General features: G+C 40.4%; 1 protein-coding gene across 4 annotated transcripts; it reads right to left on the bottom strand.

Moving 5' to 3' along the window:
* Positions 1-82: 82 nt before the first annotated feature.
* On the bottom strand, positions 83-26,105 carry samsn1b (SAM domain, SH3 domain and nuclear localisation signals 1b). Of its 4 annotated transcripts, XM_035780351.2 has the most exons (16): positions 25,955-26,105; positions 23,591-23,749; positions 23,124-23,170; positions 21,780-21,823; positions 21,409-21,489; positions 20,697-20,794; positions 19,336-19,398; positions 17,952-18,072; positions 17,327-17,736; positions 15,238-15,318; positions 6,689-6,820; positions 3,689-3,824; positions 2,911-3,068; positions 2,542-2,748; positions 2,142-2,292; positions 83-1,068 (listed from the first exon to the last, which is right to left on the bottom strand). In XM_035780351.2, the coding sequence occupies exons 1-16, from the start codon at positions 25,976-25,978 to the stop codon at positions 878-880; spliced, it is 2,103 nt and encodes a 700-aa protein (XP_035636244.1). In that variant the 5' UTR covers positions 25,979-26,105; the 3' UTR covers positions 83-877. The 4 variants fall into 4 exon arrangements, with proteins under 4 accessions (XP_035636244.1, XP_035636245.1, XP_052312990.1 ...); XM_035780352.2 differs by lacking the exons at positions 17,327-17,736; positions 17,952-18,072; positions 19,336-19,398; ... (4 more) ...; positions 23,591-23,749; positions 25,955-26,105 and adding an exon at positions 16,576-16,820; XM_052457030.1 differs by lacking the exons at positions 15,238-15,318; positions 17,327-17,736; positions 17,952-18,072; ... (5 more) ...; positions 23,591-23,749; positions 25,955-26,105 and adding exons at positions 7,039-7,232; positions 7,643-7,787.

Here is a 26,105-nt window from a genome sequence, read left to right as displayed (position 1 = left end):
GTTGTTCTTCCTGATGAAAATTCAGAAGAAAAACAATGTATCCCCATGTGCCATTCTCACCAGAAATGATTTAACAGCTGCAGAAAATTATAATACTTTATTTTTGGAAAAATATTGCGTTTCATAGTCATTTCATTGGTACATTGGTAAAACAATTGCTAGAATAAAGGAGAGCTTTCAAAAAACTGTCAGTAAGCTGCTAACTCTCAAATCACTTTAACAAAATGTTCAATAATACCATAAATCTGAGATACAGTAGAAAAATGCTTTAAACCCTCATTTAATATCTCCCTCTTCCACATGCACCTCTGAAAATGTACTGTACACCCACACACAGTAATGTTGACATTGCACATTGTGCTAAAAACAAAGCCGAGCCTACTGCAATGATTTCACAGGTCCTATGACAGGATGACTCACGAGACTTGAGGAATAACTGTAAAGGCTTGGGATACATCATCATCAACAATTACAAACCAGCACCCAAGCCAACTCAGGAAATGCCTGTTCTGCCTTTGGTGTACAGTAGATAGCCACTGGGCACAGACATCAGTTCAACATCTAGTTTTGATTTACATTTGGTTGAGTTGTCAACTAATGTGAATTTAACGTGAAATCAACATTGTCATTGGATTTATGTTAAAGGTTGATTCACCGTCATCACAGATGTTTGGGGGTTGAAATGATGTGCAAATAGTGGGTTTATGCATAACTGCAATGCCAGCCACATAGGCTACTGATACTGAATGCAGTGTGAAAGCAAAGAGGAGTGCTCTTGTCCTACGTAAAGGCTCTTTCGCATGAGAAAATTGTTGCATGGATCCACATCGATCATTTTTCTGAAAGGCCCTGAGGAGTGTGTATCTGCTGGTGGCGGTTAGGTCTGAGCCATGGGAGGATGATGGTTCAGTGCTGCTGGCATGTGGATGTCTGTCTCCTCCTTGCTGTTGTCTGAGCAGTCAGAAGGCATGTAGCAGCCAGAGTCTCTGGGGCAGTTCAGGTCAGCTTTAATACTCTCAGTTGGGGACTTGGCTTCCTTGTTTAACTCTCCCTCCTTCTGACCATCACCTGGAATGGAACAGACATGTGGGCTTAGAGATATTATAGTGGTCTATTTAAATGTTATGTCCACAAATCTGTCATGTTCCCACAATATCAGAGTTGCAGAAATAACTTTTTCATAGTTTCCTTTTTCTCTCAAGAACTGAATTATTATGCCTATTGCAGCTGGTATGTTTCAATTTTAATGTAGGCTGTTGAATCTCTGAGTCTGAGATCTTGTTACTTTTGGTTACTGCAGCTAAAGGTTATTAAGTTCAAAAGATCCAAAGTGTTTGCAAGATTGAAAAACAAGATATATGGGCTAGTGCAACACCCAAACCACAGTTGCTTCTGAAAATTACATTTCCTGTTAGTAGCTTGTCTTGTCTTGCATTACTCAATGTTATGTTTCTTGACTACCACTCAGCCTTTCCTTTCATGTCCTTCTAGCAACTGCCTCTTAAGGTATTAGCAGTGTAAGACATCTTCTTTATCTAGCTATGGCCAGGACAAGATGGCTGATATCCTGTTATTTACACACACTGTGTGTAAGTTCACACTTCTTGCAAGTTCACTTCTTGCAGTGATATTATTTTGTTATAATAGACAGTTTGCCAATTTAGCAGTATTGTTATCATGGTTTTAAACTGTGACTGGTACGTTTTGTGAGCTGTTTGCTGTAACTGTCCTGAATTGTTTATTGTAACTCTTTTGAACTATGTGTGGTAACTGTCCTGTTGTGTTCTCTGTGCTGTAAGTGCTGGCTATCCAGTTATCATTAGCCTCTTTATCTGTGTCCCTGATACCACGGCCCTGATACAGCACTTCCTCTGCTGATGGTATACCCTTCCTTATCTGCTTGATATCTGAAACCAGACTTTTGGCAATCTAAATACAGTACATATGCTTAGAGGGAATTATGATCTCCTCCACACCTACAGTTTTTGTCAGAACTAGCAGCTCTGGAGCGCCTCACCTAAGAGTATGGATTGTTATCTGTTTAAATTGGCAATGTTGATACCAGAAGGCCCAGGTATTGTCTTGAGTGCCTTTGCATCCCACCTAGAAATCAAAGTAGGGAAAAGACTGCCCTGACTCACTTTGGGGTTCTTGGAGGCACTCGACGGCAGCCATCAGACGATGTCTGTGTTCAGAATCAGTCACATTGAGTTCCACCAGATGCTGCTCCTTCAGCTCTCTCAGGTCATCTACTGTCTGGTACCCATTAAGGAGCAGGGAGGAGGCATACTCCTACAACACAGACAAACAATACCAATCGGTAAGCAAGCCATCATGTTACAATAAAAACATCTCAATCCTGTCTGTCATCACTGTGTTGACATCAGAAATGTATGGTTCTCTAAAGATGCAATTTATAGGTTTTTTTTAAGAATGCAGGAAACAAGTTTTTTGAGAGCGATTGTTTGTGACAGCAGGTTTGAGGAAAGAGACAGAGAAGAGCGTGAGAGAGACAAGGAGAGAGCGAGAGAGACATTTTACCTCCAAATTGAGGCGCTCTAGGAGTTCCTGTAGCGTTTTGGGCCGGGGTCTCCTGCTCTTCCCGTGTGTCATCTTCTGAGGCGGTTCAGGAACCTTCTCTACTATGAGGTCTACGTAGATGAACTTAAAGTTTCCCACCTTGTTGTTCAGCATGCCTGTCCATATCCCCATAGGAGGCTTGCTGATGATCTCAATCACATCCCCTACCTGAAAGAAGAAATTGGCATTTTACTTGAGCAATGCATGTATTAGGTCTACACAAGCTACTTTGCAAGACATTGGCTCAATCTCAACTGCTTAAAAATCCACGAGGATGTGCTGAAGGACATGTTTGACAATTCAGTCAGGTGGTTCAGTCAGGTAGGTTACCTTAAGTTTGAGTGATTCAGTATCATAGGGACTGGGGACAAAGTCAGTGTGGACCCGGGCTCTGCCACAGAACTGGCCTGTGTAGGGAAGGGGCAGCTCCTCATCCAGCCTCAGACTGTCTCTGTTACTGGAGCCGTCTGATCCACTGGTAACCCCACCTAGGGCGCAGCACAGTTGGATTGGTAGGAGACAGACATCATGTTAGCTTCAAAACAACCTTTACAGGGCTGAATGTGTTACAGTGAGCATTGTAGGTGTTGTCATACATCATGCTACAGAGTGAGGTAGTTTTTTTACTCCTTAATGCGATGCCTATTCATGAGTGTTGATGCCACAGGAGGTTGGTGGCACCTTAATTGTGGAGGACAGGCCTGTGGTAATAGCTGGAGCGGAATTAGGGGAATGGTATCAAATCCATTAAACACATGGTTGTAAGTTGTTTGATGCCATTCCATTCGCACCGTTCCGGTCATTATTATGAGCCGTCCTCCCCTCAGCAGCCTCCTATGATTGATGCTGGTCTAACAGTAGTCTACTTAACAATTATAATATTAAGTTACAGTATGATGGTTATGGCGGTGAATTAAATATTGACAGTTTAGACTTTTGACTGTGATTATGTTTGTCAGGCATCCTTTGTTGGGTAAATCAAGGTCCAACAACATGCCTTAGCAGATGAGACTACACACTTGATTTTAATCAACTGCAGATTAAACTAAAATTGCATTAGTAAAGAGAGAACTTGTTTAATCCAGTAAGGTGTTGGCTGTGTGCTTACTGGAGGAGCTTTGTCCACTATTGAGACTGTAGAGGCTTTCCAGAGAGTGACTGGACTTTCTGTGTCCTTTTGGAAATGAATGGACGCCGTAAACAACATCCCCTTCTCCTTCTTCATCTCTCTCCGTCTCGTCGCACTACCATTAAAAAAGCAACAGAACAGGTCACGTTTTTTTATTTTCTTTGCCCTCCTTTTCTCCTTATGCCGTCACTCCTCATCTCCTCTCACAGCATTATGGTTGAGGAGGAAGGAAAGGAGAAAGCTAAACTAATCAGAGTGCTGGGTGGGGGCAGGGTTCTAAGATGTTCCACGTGCCAAAACGGCTCAGTATCCCAGGCAGTTTGTGCAAGAACACAGAGGAGCTTCTCTCCTCTCTCTCTGAGTCCTTAATCCACACAGAGCTGCCTTGCCATTTATAACTGAGACTTGACATACGCAGGAGCTGTGTGTAATCCCCCTATACCTACTCCGACTGTACCTCCCTCGTTCTCTTTGTGAGAGAAGGGTTGTGTCTTTTTAGCTTCACAAATGACTTGGTTACCAGGTGACATGTTAATGAGTCTTTGCCCTGTACTGACCAGTGTTTGGACATGTTGGTCTCTGGACTAAAAGCCTAACTTGTTCGTCATAATTTATAGTCCTCCTTTCTTTACTTCCTGAGGAGCCATGCACTGTATTCTATTACCACTCTATGATCACTGTATTATCATTCTATACTATTCACTTCCAAGGTTCCTGTTCTGTTGGTTTTATATTGTTGATTTATGTGGACTTGGTCTTACTGTACATTTCCTACATACCAGCCTATACCTCTGCATTAATTGGAACTACCCATCCCGGATCCGGGAGCATTGTCATCAACTACACTAATTAGCATAGCGCAACGGTCAAAGAATATTGCTAGAAAATATTCATATTCATGAAATCACAAGTGAAATATAGTGAAACACAGTTTAGCCTTTTGTTAATCACCCTATTATCTCAGATTTTGAAATTATGCTTTACAGCCAAAGCAAGACAAGCGTTTGTGTAAGTTTATCGATAGCCTAGCATAGCATTATGTCCAGCTAGCAGCAGGAAGCTTGGTCACGAAAATCAGAAAAGCACCTTTGATGATCTTCGGATGTTTTCACTGACGAGACTCCCAGTTAGACAGCAAATGTTCCTTTTGTTCCATAAAGATTATTTTTATACCCAAAATTACTCCATTTGTTTGTCACGTTATGTTCAGAAATCCACCGGAAATAGCGGTCACGACAATGCCGGGAAAAAAATCAAATTATATCCATAATATCGACAGAAACATGGAAAACGTTTTTTATAATCAATCCTCAAGGTGTTTTTCAAATATCTATTAGATAATATATCAACCGGGACAATTGGCTTTTCAGTAGGAGCGAGAGGAAAAATGACTACCTCTGTCTTTTACGCAAGAATCACTCTAAGAGCCCTCAGCTGGCCACTTACGCAATGTAGTTGTTTACGCTCATTCTTCAACATAAAGGCGTGAAACTACGTCACAATGCTGTAGACACCTCGGGGAATACGTAGAAAAAGGAATCTGGTTGATATCCCTTTCAGTGGCCAATAGGGGTGCATAGGAACACAACGGTTTCAAAACATGAGTCACTTCCTGATTGGATTTTTCTTAGGCTTTATTTTTTACTTTTAATTGACAATATTTTGACAGTTTTGGAAATATTAGAGTGTTTTCTATCCTAAGCTGTCAATTATATGCATATTCTAGAAGCTGATCCTGAGAAATAGGCGGTTTACTTTGGGAATGTTATTTTTCAAAAATAAAAATAGTGCCCCCTCGTTGCAAGAGGTTCAAGACATCAGCTTTCTTTTAGTTAAACTTTCATTTCACTCGTTTGGCTTTTATTAGAGGTCTGTGGTACACTGAATGTCAAAAAATACAGTTGAGGTTGGGGGGGTTGTCGGTTTTGTTTGCAATGTATAGAAAAACTGTACAATGATAATTGCAATGTAAAAATTGAAGTGCAATATTGATTTTGTTTTAATAGATGTTACCTTAACTAAATTTAAGGCCCAGTCTATCCTGTCTCAGGTGCCTGACATATTATGGACAGAGTATTCTATCTACGGTGGACTGATAGACAGTGCCAGCCCAGTTCTCTTCTCTCCTTCTCTATTGGCCATTTAAGTAAGTAAGACGGTAAATGTAATCTAAAACAACAATCTGTTTCCATTACATGGAACTGTGTCCAAAATTCAAGTAGATCCAAGTAAATGTTTTTAGTACCTAATATTTAGCGGATAAGCCAGCACCAATTTTTTGAAGGGCCTAGCAGATTTGTTAAACAACAGATTTCTTACTTTGACAAGTTGATGTCACAGGGACAGTAATTACAGAACATATTTAACCTCTCTGGGATATGTGGGACGGTAGCGTCACACCTCGCCAACAGCCAGTGAAAGTGCATGGCGCCAAATTCAAAACAACAACAATCTCAGAATTAAAATTTCTCAAGCATACAAGTATTTTCCACCATTTTAAAGATACAATTTTCACTAATCCAGCCACAGTGTCTGATTTCAAAAAGGCTTTACAGCGAAAGCACTACAAACGATTATGTTAGGTTTTTACAGAAACCTATACTTCCTGGTTGGATTTTTCTCAGGTTTTTGCCTGCCATATGAGTTCTGTTATACTCACAGACATCATTCAAACAGTTTTAGAATCTTCAGAGTGTTTTCTATCCAATACTACTACTAATATGCATATATTAGCATATGGGACAGAGTAGCAGGCAGTTTACTTTACAGTTTACTCTGGGCACCTTATTCATCCAAGCTATTCAATACTGCCCCCCGTCACCAAGAAGCAACAGGTCAAAATCACAAAATAACAAGAGAGGTTCTCTGGGGTTGTTTTCTTCAGAAGGTGCCTATTCGCCTTAAAATTATTCAAACTAAAAAATAAAGAAAAGAAAACACAGTTGATCTGTTTGCCACAACGTGCTTCGTCTCACTCACCATTTCCTCTGACAGGGCTTTAGCGTACTGCCTGCCCATCCTCTTCCTCATCGTCAGTGAGATGGCCTTCATCTTCTTGCCTATACCTCCTGATCTGGTCTGGTCACTATTAACCTGCTCTCCCTCTGCAGACTGCACACATATAAACATACACTTGTTGTTACATAGTTGAAATGCTTAAACTACGATACAGCAACATAATTTAAAAAGATGAAATAAAGGAAAAATAAATACAAATCTACTAATGTTGAAACAATTAGGGCTGGGACAATAACCGCACTGTGTAACCGCCGATTATGGATGAAGACCGATCAACGCCCCCCCCCCCCCAAAAAAAAAGACGTCATAACCATTTGAAACCATTGTTTTTTTTGTGGAACAATCTGAAGACAGGACGGCCAGGCATTCATGCGGTTGAATCTGTTTCTGCGGTAACTTGAACTCTTTACAATGTGATGAAACTTTGTTGCTCCTTGCTGACAAAAGCAAGGTGTTGTAGCAAACAAGTCTTTGGTTGCCTAGGCAAAGTCCCCTTCTCTCCTTTCTGCAGCAGCACCCATGGAAATAGAATGAAAAGAACGGGATTGGAATTTGACTGGTAAACTCAAGGTTACATTCGCAATGGCTGCCTGCTATTGTGATGCTCTAATTTCCATGGTAATGTAAACTCAGCAAAAAAAGAAACGCCCATTTTTCAGGACGGTGTCTCTCAAAGATAATTAGTTAAAATCCAAATAACTTCACAGATCTTCATTGTAAAGGGTTTACACACTGTTTCCCATGATTGTTAAATGAGCCATAAACAATTAATGAACATGCACCTGTGGAACGGTCGTTAAGACCAATTAAGGTCACAGTTATGAAAACTTAGGACACTAAAGAGGCCTTTCTACTGACTCTGAAAAACACCAATAGAAAGATGCCCAGGGTCCCTGCTCATTTGCGTGAACGTACCTTAGGCATGCTGCAAGGAGGCATGAAGACTGCAGATGTGGCCAGGGCAATAAATTGCAATGTCTCGTACTGTGAGATGCCTAAAACAGCGCTACAGGGAGACAGGATGGACAGCTGATCGTCCTCGCAGTGGCTGACCACGTGTAACAACAACTGGAATGTTCATTTAATTTATGTGGCTCATGCAATGGAATGTATTTTTATTATACAACGGGTGGATCTAATCCTGGATGATGATTGTTTAAAAAATTGCATTCCAGCCGGTGTTTATTCCACAATTTACCACCCGCTAAAGCTATGACATTAAAATGCCCATTTACTCTGTTCCATCTCACTGCGCAATTCACTGTCTCTGTCACGAATCCCGCTTCCTGAGTCTGTGTTTGCCTGTGTTTCTGTCCTGGAGTGTGTTTCCGGTGTCCTGGAACGCACCCTGTCTGGTTGCCGGGCGAATTAGCTTGTTGGGAGATCATGTTCACCCGCATCCCATCAGTAATCTGCACACCTGTCCTGATCATCACCTCTCCCCTTCAAAAGCTCTGACCTGACATCCATTCCTTGCCGGATCGTTAGCCATGAACAGTATGTTGTGCCATAGAATCAGCCTCAAGTTGGATAGAATTTATTTTGTTGTTTTTTACGTATTGCTTGCCTTGAACTTATCTCCTTTTGTTCTGTCTTCAGTTACTCACCCGGATCATTTACCCCATTCCCGCCTGGTCGTCGGAGGATTGCGCTACCCCATTGGATCCACCTATTTACTCCCATCAACTCACCACCGCTGCCCGCTACGCCACCTGGATATATCTACCCATTCACATTCACTTGTAAATAAATACTCACCTTCTTCCTACTTTCCTTGTCCTGGTCTGCTTCTGGGTTCGATTTTGAAAGAACGTGACAGTCTCATCAACCCTGCCAGGCAATTTATAAACTCGATCTTCACTATAAAAAGCAGTTCAGTTGGTAGAGCATGGCGCTTGTAACGCCAGGGTAGTGGGTTCGATTCCCGGGACCACCCATACGTAGAATGTATGCACACATGACTAAGTCGCTTTGGATAAAAGCGTCTGCTAAATGGCATATATATCTAGACATTATCTCCCATTTATTTTAGACTAGCATTTGGTTTTCAACTGCGGAGATTTGTATTAACCTTGCTGTATGCCTCTCCGACATTTGCAACATTGTTTACATTTTGAAATTCGATCTTCAGCTGTCCCATAGTAATGAAGGTGTCGGGAGGAGACAGACAGTAAGACAGCTTTTCTCAGCTAGTCGAACTCATGAATCAGCTGGCGTCATTTTTATTGATATATAAAAACACATGTCAATAGAAAACAGGTGAAACTAAATGAAATGCAGCTGGTTTGCAGTCTTTCCAGCTTCAGTTTGAAGTGATTGTGTTAGCTGTGTTTGTTGGCTAGCTCCTCTAAACAACAGTGTCTTGATCAGAGAGCACATTTTCTATGCAGGCGAAATCGCACATTATTAGCTCATTTTTGTGGCTGCATCCAAATAAATGTCACTAGAAAACAGTTTAAACAAACACAAATACAGCTACTTTGCTGTTATTCTGTATGCACCTTTTGACATGACTGTAAGTTAGCCATAGTTGGCTACCGAGCAAGCAAGGGATAAGAATGTTACCAGCCAGTGTGGCAATGGAACATTCAGAACGAACGACTGGGTCACGTCTATATATACAAAACGAAAAGACTGAACGACTGGGTCACGTCTATATATACAAAACAAAAAGCCTGAACGACTGGGTCACGTCTATATATACAAAACAAAAAGCCTGAACGACTGGGTCATGTCTATATATACAAACAAAAAGCCTGAACGACTGGGTCACGTCTATATGTACAAAACAAAAAGCCTGAATGACTGGGTCATGTCTATATATACAAACAAAAGCCTGAACGACTGGGTCACGTCTATATGTACTAAACAAAAAGCCTGAACGACTGGGTCACGTCTATATATACAAACAAAAAGATTGAATGACTGGGTCACGTCTATATATACAAAACAAAAAGCCTGAACGACTGGGTCACGTCTATATATACAAAACAAAAAGCCTGAACGACTGGGTCACGTCTATATGTACAAAACAAAAAGACTGAACGACTGGGTCACATCTATATATACAAAACAAAAAGACTGAACGACTGGGTCACGTCTCTATATACAAAACAAAAAGCCTGAACGACTGGGTCACGTCTATATATACAAAACAAAAAGCCTGAACGACTGGGTCACGTCTATATATACAAAACAAAAAGCCTGAACGACTGGGTCATGTCTATATATACAAACAAAAAGCCTGAACGACTGGGTCACGTCTATATATACAAAACAAAAAGACTGAACGACTGGGTCACGTCTATATATACAAAACAAAAAGCCTGAACGACTGGGTCATGTCTATATATACAAACAAAAAGACTGAACGACTGGGTCACGTCTATATATACAAAACAAAAAGACTGAACGACTGGGTCACGTCTATATATACAAAACAAAAAGCCTGAACGACTGGGTCACGTCTATATATACAAAACAAAAAGCCTGAACGACTGGGTCACGTCTATATATACAAAACAAAAAGCCTGAACGACTGGGTCATGTCTATATATACAAACAAAAAGACTGAACGACTGGGTCACGTCTATATATACAAAACAAAAAGACTGAACGACTGGGTCACGTCTCTATATACAAAACAAAAAGCCTGAACGACTGGGTCACGTCTATATATACAAAACAAAAAGCCTGAACGACTGGGTCACGTCTATATATACAAAACAAAAAGCCTGAACGACTGGGTCACGTCTATATATACAAAACAAAAAGCCTGAACGACTGGGTCACGTCTATATGTACAAAACAAAAAGCCTGAATGACTGGGTCACGTCTATATATACAAAACAAAAAGCCTGAACGACTGGGTCACGTCTATATATACAAAACAAAAAGCCTGAACGACTGGGTCACGTCTATATATACAAAACAAAAAGCCTGAACGACTGGGTCACGTCTATATATACAAAACAAAAAGCCTGAACGACTGGGTCACGTCTATATATACAAAACAAAAAGACTGAACGACTGGGTCACGTCTATATGTACAAAACAAAAAGCCTGAACGACTGGGTCACGTCTATATATACAAAACAAAAAGCCTGAACGACTGGGTCACGTCTATATATACAAAACAAAAAGACTGAACGACTGGGTCACGTCTATATGTACAAAACAAAAAGCCTGAACGACTGGGTCACGTCTATATATACAAAACAAAAAGACTGAACGACTGGGTCACGTCTATATGTACAAAACAAAAAGACTGAACGACTGGGTCACGTCTATATGTACAAAACAAAAAGACTGAACGACTGGGTCACGTCTATATGTACAAAACAAAAAGCCTGAACGACTGGGTCACGTCTATATGTACAAAACAAAAAGCCTGAACGACTGGGTCATGTCTATATATACAAACAAAAAGATTGAACGACTGGGTCACGTCTATATGTACAAAACAAAAAGACTGAACGACTGGGTCACGTCTATATATACAAAACAAAAAGCCTGAACGACTGGGTCACGTCTCTATATACAAAACAAAAAGCCTGAAAGACTGGGTCACGTCTATATATACAAAACAAAAAGCCTGAACGACTGGGTCACGTCTATATGTACAAAACAAAAAGCCTGAACGACTGGGTCACGTCTATATATACAAAACAAAAAGCCTGAACGACTGGGTCACGTCTATATATACAAAACAAAAAGCCTGAACGACTGGGTCACGTCTATATATACAAAACAAAAAGACTGAACGACTGGGTCACGTCTATATGTACAAAACAAAAAGCCTGAATGACTGGGTCACGTCTATATATACAAAACAAAAAGACTGAACGACTGGGTCACGTCTATATATACAAAACAAAAAGCCTGAACGACTGGGTCACGTCTATATATACAAAACAAAAAGCCTGAACGACTGGGTCACGTCTATATATACAAAACAAAAAGCCTGAACGACTGGGTCACGTCTACATATACAAAACAAAAAGCCTGAACGACTGGGTCACGTCTATATATACAAAACAAAAATACTGAACGACTAGGTCACGTCTATATATACAAAACAAAAAGCCTGAATGACTGGGTCACGTCTATATATACAAAACAAAAAGCCTGAACGACTAGGTCACGTCTATATATACAAAACAAAAAGCCTGAATGACTGGGTCACGTCTATATATACAAAACAAAAAGACTGAACGACTAGGTCACGTCTATATATACAAAACAAAAAGCCTGAATGACTGGGTCACGTCTACATATACAAAACAAAAAGCCTGAACGACTGGGTCACGTCTATATATACAAAACAAAAGACTGAACGACTAGGTCACGTCTATATGTACAAAACAAAAAGCCTGAATGACTGGGTCACGTCTATATATACAAAACAAAAAGACTGAACGACTGGGTCACGTCTATATGTACAAAACAAAAGCCTGAATGACTGGGTCACATCTATATATACAAAACAAAAAGACTGAACGACTGGGTCACGTCTATATATACAAAACAAAAAAGCCTGAACGACTGGGTCACGTATATATATACAAAACAAAAAGCCTGAACGACTGGGTCACGTCTATATGTACAAAACAAAAAGCCTGAATGACTGGGTCACGTCTATATATACAAAACAAAAAGACTGAACGACTGGGTCACATCTATATATACAAAACAAAAAGCCTGAACGACTGGGTCACGTATATATATACAAAACAAAAAGCCTGAATGACTGGGTCACGTCTATATATACAAACAAAAGACTGAACGACTGGGTCACGTCTATATATACAAAACAAAAAGCCTGAACGACTGGGTCACGTATATATATACAAAACAAAAAGCCTGAACGACTGGGTCACGTCTATATATACAAAACAAAAAGACTGAACGACTGGGTCACGTCTATATATACAAAACAAAAAGCCTGAACGACTGGGTCACGTCTATATATACAAAACAAAAAGACTGAACGACTGGGTCACGTCTATATATACAAACAAAAAGACTGAACGACTGGGTCACGTCTATATATACAAAACAAAAAAGCCTGAACGACTGGGTCACGTATATATATACAAAACAAAAAGCCTGAACGACTGGGTCACGTCTATATATACAAAACAAAAAGACTGAAGACTGGGTCACGTCTATATATACAAAACAAAAAGCCTGAACGACTGGGTCACGTCTATATATACAAAACAAAAAGCCTGAACGACTGGGTCACGTCTATATATACAAAACAAAAAGACTGAACGACTGGGTCAAGTCTATATATACAAAACAAAAAGCCTGAACGACTGGGTCACGTCTATATATACAAAACAAAAAGCCTGAACGACTGGGTCACGTCTATATATACAAAACAAAAAGACTGAACGACTGGGTCACGTCTATATGTACAAAACAAAAAGCCTGAACGACTGGGTCACGTCTATATATATAAAAACAAAAAGCCTGAACGACTGGGTCACGTCTATATGTACAAAACAAAAAGCCTGAACGACTGGGTCACGTCTACATATACAAAACAAAAAAGACTGAACGACTGGGTCACGTCTATATGTACAAAACAAAAAAGCCTGAAAGACTGGGTCACGTCCATATATACAAAACAAAAAAGACTGAACGACTGGGTCACGTCTATATGTACAAAACAAAAAGACTGAACGACTGGGTCACGTCTATATATACAAAACAAAAAGACTGAACGACTGGGTCACGTCTATATATACAAAACAAAAAGCCTGAACGACTGGGTCTCGTCTATATATACAAAACAAAAAGACTGAACGACTGGGTCACGTCTCTATATACAAAACAAAAAGACTGAACGACTGGGTCACGTCTCTATATACAAAACAAAAAGACTGAACGACTGGGTCACGTCTATATATACAAAACAAAAAGCCTGAACGACTGGGTCACGTCTATATGTACAAAACAAAAAGCCTGAACGACTGGGTCACGTCTATATATACAAAACAAAAAGCCTGAACGACTGGGTCTCGTCTACATATACAAAACGAAAAGACTGAACGACTGGGTCACGTCTACATATACAAAACAAAAAGCCTGAACGACTGGGTCACGTCCATATATACAAAACAAAAAGACTGAACGACTGGGTCACGTCTATATATACAAAACAAAAAGCCTGAACGACTGGGTCACGTCTATATATACAAAACAAAAAGCCTGAACGACTGGGTCACGTCTATATGTACAAAACAAAAGACTGAATGACTGGGTCACGTCTATATATACAAAACAAAAAGCCTGAAAGACTGGGTCACGTCCATATATACAAAACAAAAAGACTGAACGACTGGGTCACGTCTATATGTACAAAACAAAAAGACTGAACGACTGGGTCACGTCTATATGTACAAAACAAAAAGCCTGAATGACTGGGTCACGTCTATATATACAAAACAAAAAGACTGAACGACTGGGTCACGTCTATATATACAAAACAAAAAGCCTGAACGACTGGGTCAAGTCTATATATACAAAACAAAAGCCTGAACGACTGGGTCACGTCTATATATACAAAACAAAAAGCCTGAACGACTGGGTCACGTCTATATATACAAAACAAAAAGCCTGAACGACTGGGTCACGTCTATATATACAAAACAAAAAGCCTGAACGACTGGGTCACGTCTATATATACAAAACAAAAAGACTGAACGACTGGGTCACGTCTATATATACAAAACAAAAAGCCTGAACGACTGGGTCACGTCTCTATATACAAAACAAAAAGCCTGAACGACTGGGTCACGTCTATATATACAAAACAAAAAGCCTGAACGACTGGGTCACGTCTATATATACTTATATACTTAGAAAGGAGAAGATATGAATCCCAGTGGCCAATGAATGGAGACGATCGTGATTGGATCACGATTTCAAAGCTGTACGATATTACAGAGAATAAGTTCATTATCTTACATCTCGGAAAAGATTCGTAATGTTGTACTTCTTGTTCAAGTAATTCATGCTAATGCTGTTTTTTTTTAGTTTAGCGTCCAATTGACTCCCATTCTTGAAGGAGTGATCTCCCTGTCCCAGAATCACCCATAATTCACTGTGTGGCCCATTGACGACACATGGGAAATGTACACAATGGGTGTTAATACGATTCGAGTGAGATTCCCCTCTTCTCAAAATGACCTCTGCTATGGGTATGCTTGCAATGGCCCCCAGTCCACCCATTATGCCATCATTGACTTGAATGGGGATGACCGTTCTAGTCATTCTATTTCTATGGCAGCACATGCGGTCAGGAGAAAATGTATTTGTTCATTTTATTTTGCTATTCGAACGCCTATAACGGTGACCACGGTCATTTGGCTGACAAATAAACGTCATCCAAAATTCCATGACCGTCACATCCCTAGAAACAATGAAGAAAGTTTACAGTATCACTTATAAGGAATTACTTGTTGAAGTAGCCAACAAAATCAGACAGATGCTTCACATACCAAAGCACCTCCATTTTCCTCTGGCTTCACTGGGGCTGGTTGGTGTCTGAGTGAGTCAAATCGGCCAAAGCTGGTGGAGCGCTGAGTGAGATGAGAGATTAACTTCACAGATTAAAACGTGTTTGAGATGGTAACAGCAGGACACATGTTGTCTGGCTGTCGTGTTTATGTTGAACTCAAAGCAGCACAATACAAACAAGTAATGTCTGTAGTAGGCCTATACCTTGTAAACCATACATCTAACCTGGCTGTTCCTCTGGTCATGTATTTACATAGTACTGTCTGTATTACCACCAGGCTCCATTATGGCATTTTATGAGATTTCTCTTAATCTTTTTTGTACTTATTGTGTCTTATGTTGCATTTGACTAAGATTGGATTTGATGATATAACTGCAGGTTCAGTTTGAACTCTACAGATGTATTTTCTAAAGCTACCAAACCAAACCAAACCTTGTCTTTGTAGTATTGTTGTTTTGTACTACTACTACTATTGATATCCTGAGTATTATGAGTACTTCTGTATGGTAATGGATGAGTACTGAGTGGTGTTCAGCTTCACTACAGCTAATGGAGTTTGTATCAGTTATGGTCGGCTGTTTGCCATAAAGTGATGTAATGTAAATCTCTTATACTAAATCCAATGTAATACATTGAATATTATACTATTTCATGTCATTCTTGTGCTACAATGTTTTGTGTGTGTTGTATTCCTGTTATATAATAGCGTTATTGTTATGGATTTTATTATTCTAGTACATCCTGCTGTTCGCCCTTAAACCTGTCATCTGCTCATCTGCACTATGCTAATTGAAAGATAATAATCTGCATAAACGTCATAAAAAATGTGACTGTGTGAAAAGCAATGGCCCGTTGTTCACTGGCGGCCCATTAGATTAGTTTTTGTGGTCATTCTGAGGCTCTCATCCAACATCTGTTACATTAAACCCTGGCTCGTGGCCCCGCAATGATCATCTGACCGTTAGTGAACCGTGAACCTTGACCGGCTGCAGTCACTGTCACCTACTGGGGAAAGCTAATGATTTCGAACAGAAATAATGGTCAAATAGCAAGAGCAACAAATGCTAGTATTGCTTTTATAATGAACTCAAACTTTTGAGTGAATCTTCATTTTCAATATCCTGAGTTACCGCTGTAATACAGCCTAATGTTTGGCAAATATGCTTTACAACTTTTCCTTTTAAATTACAACAAGTACTTTAAGTTAAAAAATGTTTAAACAAAATGCTCAGCCATGTAAAATGTTGTTTTCTGTTATTACAACAGCAAATCGAAAAGCACATTTTATACAAAAAAACAGACTTTTAAATCATCTCACCTTTGGTTTTGTCTTGCTCTTCGTGTCGTTGTTTGAGACATTTGACGGTTTCCTCTGAAGCATAGTGCTGAATCTGAATAACTGCTGGTCAGTTTTTTTGTTGTTGATAAAAAACAACTGTGCTGTTGCTTATTTAACCGATCATCATATCAACAACCTACTGTACTGCGACAGTTGTGCAGAGCAGCTACATTTCCTCTAAGGCAGCCAGGATGTGACTATCTCTACACAGTCTGTTTATCTGTGATGAAAGACATGCATGTGTTGTACTTTTAGGTGGGAGGTGGAAAGTCTGGTCTACAAGCTACAGACACTGAATAATCCTCAGCGCACCCAGAAAGCCTCATTGATGACTGCTTGATTGGGGTTGTAATAATTGAGTAATTGTTTTTTTTGTTGCCATAATTGCAATCTTTTAAGGTTGAAAGACTTTTCATACTATGTCACAAACTGTTGTCTTCATAGTTTTTTGATAGTTCACTGTAACCAGTAAAATGAATTATGAGGAAGTGACCAAGCAACTGGTGAGCACAGGAAGGGGTGAATTACCACAAAGCCTGTATATTGCAGTTTCCGTTTCTATTACCTTAATAAGCTTGTTCATTGTTAAATGAATACCAAATAGAAATTTGCCTGTGTAGGGGGAAGTGTTCCCTACAAAGAAATAATTTGGGAAAGACCAGTCCCACAGCTTCCCACAATACCTCTGTCAGACCTGTATGTAAGCTACTTTAAGTGAACCGTATCTTACCGTGGATTCTGAGATGTCCAGATCTGTGATCGAGCGGATGACCCGTTGGTGTGAGAACACTGGCGGCGTCTGTTTGCTGTCCAGTTCCTGGACCAGACTCTCAAAGTGGTCCCAAGCTGTTGCTCGGGGCAGGGTGAAGTCAAAGCCATAGTTCCGGGGCTCGTCTGGGGGCCGGTGACAGGTGTGGTAGGGGACATCCCAGGGTGGAGGGAATTCTGTGAGGCCCCAATGGTGGTCGTGAACCCCAGTGCTCCAAGGTCCTTCCACAGCTTTCCCATTGGTCTCCTTAGTCTGCTGCTTCTCTGGCGATGGTGGGTCAGCCTTCGAGGACTTCTTCTCTGTCTTCTTCCCCAGCCCGATGCAGGTGATGACGGGACTGTCGTTACTGAACACAGAGTCTGCCAAGTGACCTGGACAAGAAGAGAAATAAAGGACTTTTTAGTCCTATTCATTCATAGATACGTAATTGATTCTTTAAAGAACAATAAAATCATCAGCTTTCAATTGTTAATGAGAGTTGCCCCTATTATTCTAGGGTTTTGTATTCATAGGATTTGTTGTGTTTCAAGCAGGCAGGCAGCTCTGTCTTTGGATTTGGAGCCAAGGTGCATCCATTAGAACTCACAATTGCTGTCAGTCTTTCCATCATCTAGTCCCATCTGGCTTCCCTTCTTCACTTTCACTAGCCTCTGGAACCTCTTCAGCTTTCCCTTAGATTCAGCCATGTCAGCCTCCGCATCCCCAGTCTGCAGCAGAATAATATGGGTAGAGTAGGCTATCAGTGTCCATAATATCAGTGTGCATTATGTAATGCCTAGTACTCTCAAGTTGTCAAGTGAAAACTTGACATGGCATGTTTTTGTCTTATTTGTATTTGTCTTTAGTTTTGCACTGGTTATAGAGTCAGCATGAAGATTAAAGTGGAGGAGTGTCTGTGATATGGCCGCCGCCACAGACACACACCTGACGTCTCCTACCCTCAGTTCACAACCTACTTCTTCCTCACCCCAACCACCCTGACAATCCTGGCCAGCAGAGCAGTAGGTCTAACTGTACCACATGGTGCCTTCCCAGTCACCTGAGGACTTCGGTTGATCTATTAGTTGGAAATTCAACTGGCGGGATGAGGGAATGGATGGACCGGGACATTTTTAAACCTCACCAAAATAAAATGCAAAGGTACATTTCACTCGATTATTTTTTTAAATATAACCTTTATTTAACTAGGCAAGTCAGTTAAGAACAAATTATTATTTACAATGATGGCCTACACCGACCAAACCCTGACGACACTGGGCCAATTGTGCGCAACCCAATGGGACTACCAATCACAGCTGGATTTGAACCAGGGTGTCTGTAGTGATGCCTCTAGCACTGAGATGCAATGCCTTAGACCTCTGCGCCACTCGGGAGCCCAATAAATACACATATGCCAGCTCCAGCAATGTTTTTTTGTGCCAAAATCTCAAATAGATAGAACCAAATACAGAAGAACCATATAAACGGACACAACATGTAAGAACCCATGTGTGCTCACATTCCCCTATACTATATGTAGAGAGAGAAGCACAGAGAGGGCTTGCTACATCCACACACAAGGATCCGCGTGCCACATCCAGACAAACACACTAACACAGAGAGACCGATCCGTGTGCAGCTCAGGGGCCATGTGGGTGAGGGATTACCATTTCCATGCTCTGCCATCTGCACTGCATTACTAATAATTATCACTGTGCTGCTAAAGTGATTGCTGCCTGCTTGTCCCACAGGAGATTGTGCTAATGCCATAGTGCATTGTTCTTCTCTCCAATCTACAATTACTGTGTCGTCTATTGTAGCATACGGTCAGTATTTAGCACTGCATGAAACAAGAGAGTATTTCTTGTATTTATTGTGTATATCTTTCAGATAAATACTGAAAATGTATTAAGGTACAGCATCAGTACACCACCATACACCATTCAATGGGCATGAGGACTCTGGCTGCCCCTGCTGACAATAACACTCACCATGTTCTGCTGATGGCTGTCAGGGGGCTCATAGTTTGGGTTCCAGGCCTCAAAGTTCACCCCCTGCACAAACAAAATAACAATACAAGTTTAATGAGTTACTTATATCCTCAATGCTTTTAGTGAAATCCAGGGTTAGGCCTAATGTTCAACATGGCACTACATAAAAGGCTATTTATATATCATTCATTACGTTGGTAAATTCATCTAAATCAGACTTAATCATACTATTTTATGACTGTTCACAAATTGATCTCTATTCCCAAATGTATCTCAACTCACAATAGACCTACTGACTCCCAAACGTGACATGCGTGTGTATTTCTACGTGTGATCACTGAACATTTTGTCGGGATGGAGGAACCAGACACATGCAAACAAACATGGAGCTCTCCAAATAAAATTGGAAATTGACAGAAAAGTCTTAAATGAAATGAAATATTCCAAAACGTATTTCTCACAAGTGTATCGTGGTTTGTGAGCTCTGGAAACGGGTCCGCTCCAAGAATGAGAATAAATAAATGAATGTGATGGGCCTACTGATAATATATTCCGTGAATAATAATAAGTTATCCAAACACTATCGTTCTAGATTATTGAGAAATGGTGGGGATTAATGGTAAATTTAGCGTCAATTGCAGGAATTGATAAACAGATAATTCACCTTTAATAAACAATTCATGCACCCGAATTGGCGGGAGACAAAGAACACATTTGTGATAAGAGGATAGGAGCCTAGGGTGGACTTCACCACAACCATCACCAAGTCCTTAAATATTTGTGGCTGTAGTAGGTCTAATGCAGGCTACGGTGCTAATTATTGAGGGACTGTAGGTTGCTTTCTCTGTATTTCAAGATGACCCAAAATGTTTACACAACCAAACAGCTCTGTGTCTGGGGAATTCATTAATAAAATGATCGAGCATTTCAATCAGGAAGTGATTATATCTCAAACAGAAAGTGAAAAACAAGGGCCATACGTTTTAGAGATTTATGTGTGATTGGGAGGGCATTGGAGGGAAGAATTTAGAAAAAGCCGGAAATTCAAAATGTGACTTTTACCTAGAGAATATTGCATGTGTACCATATATCCCTCACTGATGAAATGAGCAAGGCCAGGTGATTTGAGCTCACCTGTTTGGGTAAATTAAGCCAATGCTGCTCATTTCAGGGGAAAAGTGTTTATCCAGTTGCCTTTGTCATTTGAAAAGTGAAGTCCAATATCTCTAATCGAATTTGTGGTATTGTGCTAGCCTACAATTGATCTTTTGTCAAACAGTTGATGAGGTTGATGATGATGATGATGATGATGATGATGATGATGATGATGATGATGATGATGATGATATGCATAGTATTACCTGAGTTGCGGGCTCTTTTTCTCTTCTTTCAGAGTTCAGCTGCTCCACTCTGTCCTCTACCGCCAGCACGCTTCTCTGACAAGGACCTTGACCCATCTCTGAGGAACCACAGGTAAGAATGCAAGGTTAGACCACTTTTCTGGTACTCAGTAGGTTGTTGTCAGTACCACACACACACACACACACACACACACACACACACACACACACACACACACACACACACACACACACACACACACACACACACACACACACACACACACACACACACACACACACACACACACACACACACACACACACACACACACACACACACACACACACACACCACAATCTTGACTTGTTTGATTGTAGATTTGCAGGTGTAAGGTTACCTACTGTAACTATGCCTCATGAACCAGAATCCAAAGGAAACTGGCCATTTGTCTCAGCCTCAGTTAGTTTTTTACAGCCAACAGACTCCCTGTTCAGCTGTCCCATTCAACATAATCCCTCATCATAAAACACTGCGATAGGTTTTTTCCTTCCTCACTGACTTTGGAAAAGCATGGGGAGCATCAGTAGGTCTGTCTGTATCTGTCATCATTACCTAAATCCTACAAGTCTGTCTCATACACATAGTGTCTCTCTCGGGCCTTAGCAAGCATACCCTAAATGAAACATGGAGTTTATGTTCTTTGGCTGACATATGTTTCTGGCCGTTTACCTTCTTTGTCATTATTCTTGATGTGAACAAAATCTTGCTTCTCTCTGAGTGACTGCCAGTAGACATTAGTGTCTGTGTTATCTGCAATAGAGGGGTCAGGGGAAGAAAACAGAGGCCATTAAGGCCTCTATATTAGTGGCAAGCAAGGCTAAGTGGGAGCCAAGTGAAATCAAATAGAGTACAGAAGCCAGTAGGTCTAGCACAGCCAAGTAGGTTACTAATACTGAGTGCAGCATTGGGTGCACACTATACAGCTCCAAATAAATTGGAGAGCAGGATCAAAGCAAAGTTAGTAAGAATCCTGTGATTTTACGCTCACTCAAACACGTCTGAGTATGTCAGTGTATTGCAATCATTTTTGTTGTACTAACCTATGGTTTCATTGTCCGATGTTGACGTTGTTGGTACATGTGATCTGAAATGACAAATGAAAATAGATTCCGGTCAATGTTGAGGTTGTCTCTACAAGTTGTCGCCAGCAGAGCATTCACTCAATATGCAGACATTTTGTCAGAATGTTGTTGTTTAACCATATTAGATAAATGTCACTAACGGTCTATGATGATGACATATTATGGCTCTAACAACACCTCAGAAGAAGTCTGGTGCTGTGGTTGCAGTATGAACACGTGAAACACACAATACTAACTGGATTTTATCTTTCAACAACAACGAAGTGCTTGATAAGATTTGTCATAACACAACTGTTTGAGTCACTCGCAATCAAGTCAATCAAGACACAAGTCATTTCCAACGTACAATTCTACATTTTGACCCATCTCCTTGCATGCAATAGCAATTTCTTTAAAAGATTGGGTCTGTGTCATTCTGTAAACCACTAGCCTAAATAAACATTCTGGGAAATCCAAATCCAAGGTACTGTATTTCCAACAACATTCTGTGAAATATTTTATCTTACATTTTAGACTTACAATAGGTGAGTACATGCAATAAATGTAAACGAGAAAGAATATTATATATCCCAACTCTTATCCCAATGAATCTAATCCTAATCCCACCCAACTCTCGTGAAATTGCACCATAACACCTAATACACAGCATTGATCTAATATCATAGTTAAACACAACCACAGGCTAGCTATAGGCTCCATGTTTACAACTGTAAACATGTTTTATGTTCCACCTACGTCAGTAAATGGACTGGGCTTGCCAATTTGTTTGTGGATCTTTGGAGAGAAGTACATCTTTAAGAAAAGAGTTCCATCTTTAATTGTTTACTACAGTAGAATTAAGTGAAGGAGATCAGGTAGACTGCTTGTAATTTGTCAAATATATAGAAAAAGTCTTCAGCTTTCAGTGCGTTTCTGCTTGAATTAACATTACATTACATCCCTAGGAACACCCTTGAACTTCAACCTCTATTGGGTCATTTTTAAAAAATCCAATCCTCGGTCAAACCAGACTATGAACTATGGCCTTGTTCCGATGTGAAAATTATGGAATAGGTGCCCTCTAATAGACCAAGGTCCAAACAGACAGCTCCCTGGAGGCTTAGAGAGTGAAGGCCACCATGAAAGGACAGGAACATTAACGGTGGACCTGCTGAGAACTCTGGATTAACTCATCACCTCCTGGAGGTATACAGTAAGCAGCACCCCTTAGTATCCATTTCAGGGCTTAACTAAATCCCTCACTCTTTCTTTAACCAAAGCATTTATTGACTGAAATCCGTAAAACAATACAAACTTCCATACCTTCTCTTCTTCTTTTTCAAATGGGATTTGTGAGCCTCGGACGGCTCCTGGGAAGAAAATAAATGTAATGTAACACTGCGTTGAACTGGCACACATAATGTATTGCACAAGTAGGCCATCTCCAAATACCCTGATTAAACTTAGAGATTGGTATAGGCTTACACAGAAAATTTGGTCTTCAGGCACCCATCCAATGACCTGAAGTTTCAGCAGCAGATTGCAGTCACAGGTCACCAGCAATGTCTGACTGGTTTGTTATTGTTGGAGACTAACGTCAGTGTGTTGGAAGCTGTTGGCCTGATATGAGGTCTACTTTAGGTCCTGCTTTATCTGGATAGTCACCTATAGATTATCTATATATGCTCAATCTAGAAACTGCAACAGTGTTGATGTGCAACAATTTTCTAGGGTTAGGGAGGACATTAGTTAGTGTATTGATATTTTGTTAAATATTTGGTAGAACTCACTGTGGGTATACATGGATCTGAGCCTCTCCACTTAGCCCTGTCCCTCAGAGCAGGGCTGCTGTGTCGGCTGTTGTGTCGACTGGGAACTCTACAACTGTGTTCTTGGATGACTGGGTGTTTGTTGAGAGCAGGCTCGTACAGGCTGTCCGTCGAGCCCTCCTAGACCAGAGGGAAGAGAGCAACATGATCAGGGACAGGAAAGACATAAAACAGTATAAACACACTGAATGCTGTGGTTTACAGCAGGGATTCTTAAACTTTTGGGAGTCGAGGACGTCTTTTGTGATAGAAAATTCATCAGGGACCCCCTCATAGGTTTACTATGACTTCGGCAGTGCATGGCCGAACAAACCAAGTTTCGGGCCTTGGGAAGTAACATTTTGAAGGCCCACCTCTTTGCATCAGAGAGAGATTTTGCAGAGAGACTTTTTGTTGTTTCAGATTTAAAGATTATATCCTGTGATTCTACACATTTTGCCATGAGACAGGGAGATCATTTAGTCATTTTAAAGCTTAAATTACAGTGTATTTATGTAAAACAGAAAGTAAATTCAACTTTTTGGGGGAACACAAGAAGTATTAAGGATGGATACCAATATCCCTGTGAGCCTCCCAGGCCCATGTTGCACAGGGTTACGAAGATACATTATAGATTAATTATATTGTATTGTATTGTATTACACCCTCTACATTTTTTCCGCAGATCCCACAGATTCCCAGATATTTTGTATATTTTGAGATCTGGCCGCAGACCCCCTGCAGTACTTCGGCGGACCCCAGTTTGAGAACCCCTGCTTTATGTTCTCAGTAGACTATTCCATGGGGTATTGTTTATATACTCAATGGTCAAAATTCACACGTTGCCAAGTTCCGTGACTTGTTACTGTGTTATATTGGTTGTCATAAGCATGAGGTGATGATAGAAAACAGTCAAATCTTTAAGTTGCAGTGCCACACTTTTTCTTTCTGATCTTAACACACCATTTCACCAAGTTCACTGTCTAGTTGCAAGTTCTATACGTGTTATTTGGATAGGAATGACATGCTGGATTCTTCCAATCAGGGGGAATGCGGCTAGCCAGGTCAGGTTAGGAGACTTGATAAAATACATCTGATTATAGTATGACACACAGTAAGACACGGTCCTTCTTACCTTTGACCCTTGAGTGTGTTTGAGCACTGCTCTAGTACTATAATTGTTGTATTCATATTCGGGGTTGGTTAGTCTCGGAAACCCCTAAAGTCTGTTATGAATCCCTATGGTGTGCTAAACCAACCTAGATACCTGTGTCTTAAATCCTACCTGAGGTTACAGTCAGACCTGCTGTAAAAGTCCAATTCTGAAGTGTACATAACATGCCAACAACAAATGAAGTAGCTGCATTGACACTTTACACAGTGAGCATGGGGGATTAAATGTTGACTCTGGGGTGATTACTTTGGCCTAATCCATGAATAGGACATGTTCCTCTCTACATAACCTGGTGAGCCGTGATCTGTTCTATGGAGCTCCATGTCGACCACATTCACCCAGTAATCCCAAACAGGCTAAAAATATTTATGCAAAAAACGAAAAAATGAACTTTTTCTTACTTTTAAAGGTATTTTAAATTTGACATCGAATGTCCATTCTATAAAAACAAGTCATGCTTTTTTATTTTTCTTAAATGTGGGCTATTGTTACAGGTTGCTAACTAGTTTTTGGAGACTCATCCAGGATGTGTATAGGGAAAATGGACTCTCTAACTGTGTCCTAACCACTTTCACAACACCCCTATGTCAACAGTATTCAAAGAATACTATTTTAAACTTTTCTTCAAAGTTCAAGTTACATTACAAAGGAAATGTTAAGTTCAAAAGCATCACATTGTCTTGCTTGACTCTATGTCAACCTCTATAAAAGTATGTATTTGAAGAGAAACCTACTTTGTCAAAGAAAAATTGTATTTTAGGACCAATTAATAAAACATTTGCCGCTTCATCAATTCAGAACATTTAATCCTCCTATTAAAATGATCTGTCAGCTCTAAAAACCCGACGTGACCAACAACTACAATACACAAATGTCTTTTGATAACTATAACATAGTACAACTGAAAGCTCAATCTCCTTTATGTCTCCTTCTGAGAGAGCTCTGTGCTACCTATCCTTTCTGAGCAATCTGCCAGATTATGAGAGGGACTGGACAGGGAACGCAGAGACAAGACAGTCTGTCCTGGCGATGTGGTCAATTCCATTTGAATTAATTCAATTCAGGAAGTAAACATCCACAACCCTGTCTGAGATGGAAGAGTTTTGAGACACCAAAAAAATAATACAAAATACAAGGAAGAGAAGGTTCATTAAAGCAAGCGTGTGTCTTACCAGAGAGAAGCAGAATAGGTTCATATTTCAGATGCTGTGCCTCTCTCCACCTCTGGCCACAGACAATGGAAAACAGTAGAGACAAGCTGACTGCTGGGGACTCCAGGACACACACATGCACACACACACACCCACAAACACACACCCCTAT

This window comes from Oncorhynchus keta, chromosome 11 (genome assembly GCF_023373465.1).
Source record: "Oncorhynchus keta strain PuntledgeMale-10-30-2019 chromosome 11, Oket_V2, whole genome shotgun sequence".
Taxonomy (NCBI): domain Eukaryota; kingdom Metazoa; phylum Chordata; class Actinopteri; order Salmoniformes; family Salmonidae; genus Oncorhynchus; species Oncorhynchus keta.
The sequence above is the reverse complement of the archived record's forward strand: the minus strand, read 5'-3'. Positions and strand labels throughout refer to the sequence as shown.

Excerpts from the sequence above, each read along its gene's own strand:
- samsn1b (XM_035780351.2), bottom strand. The coding sequence starts at position 25,978 with ATGAACCTATTCTGCTTCTCTCTG. Across the intron at positions 21,490-21,779 it reads ATCGGACAATGAAACCATAG|ATAACACAGACACTAATGTC; the intron begins GTTAGTACAACA and ends CCTCTATTGCAG. Across the intron at positions 2,293-2,541 it reads TAGAGCGCCTCAATTTGGAG|GAGTATGCCTCCTCCCTGCT; the intron begins GTAAAATGTCTC and ends TCTGTGTTGTAG.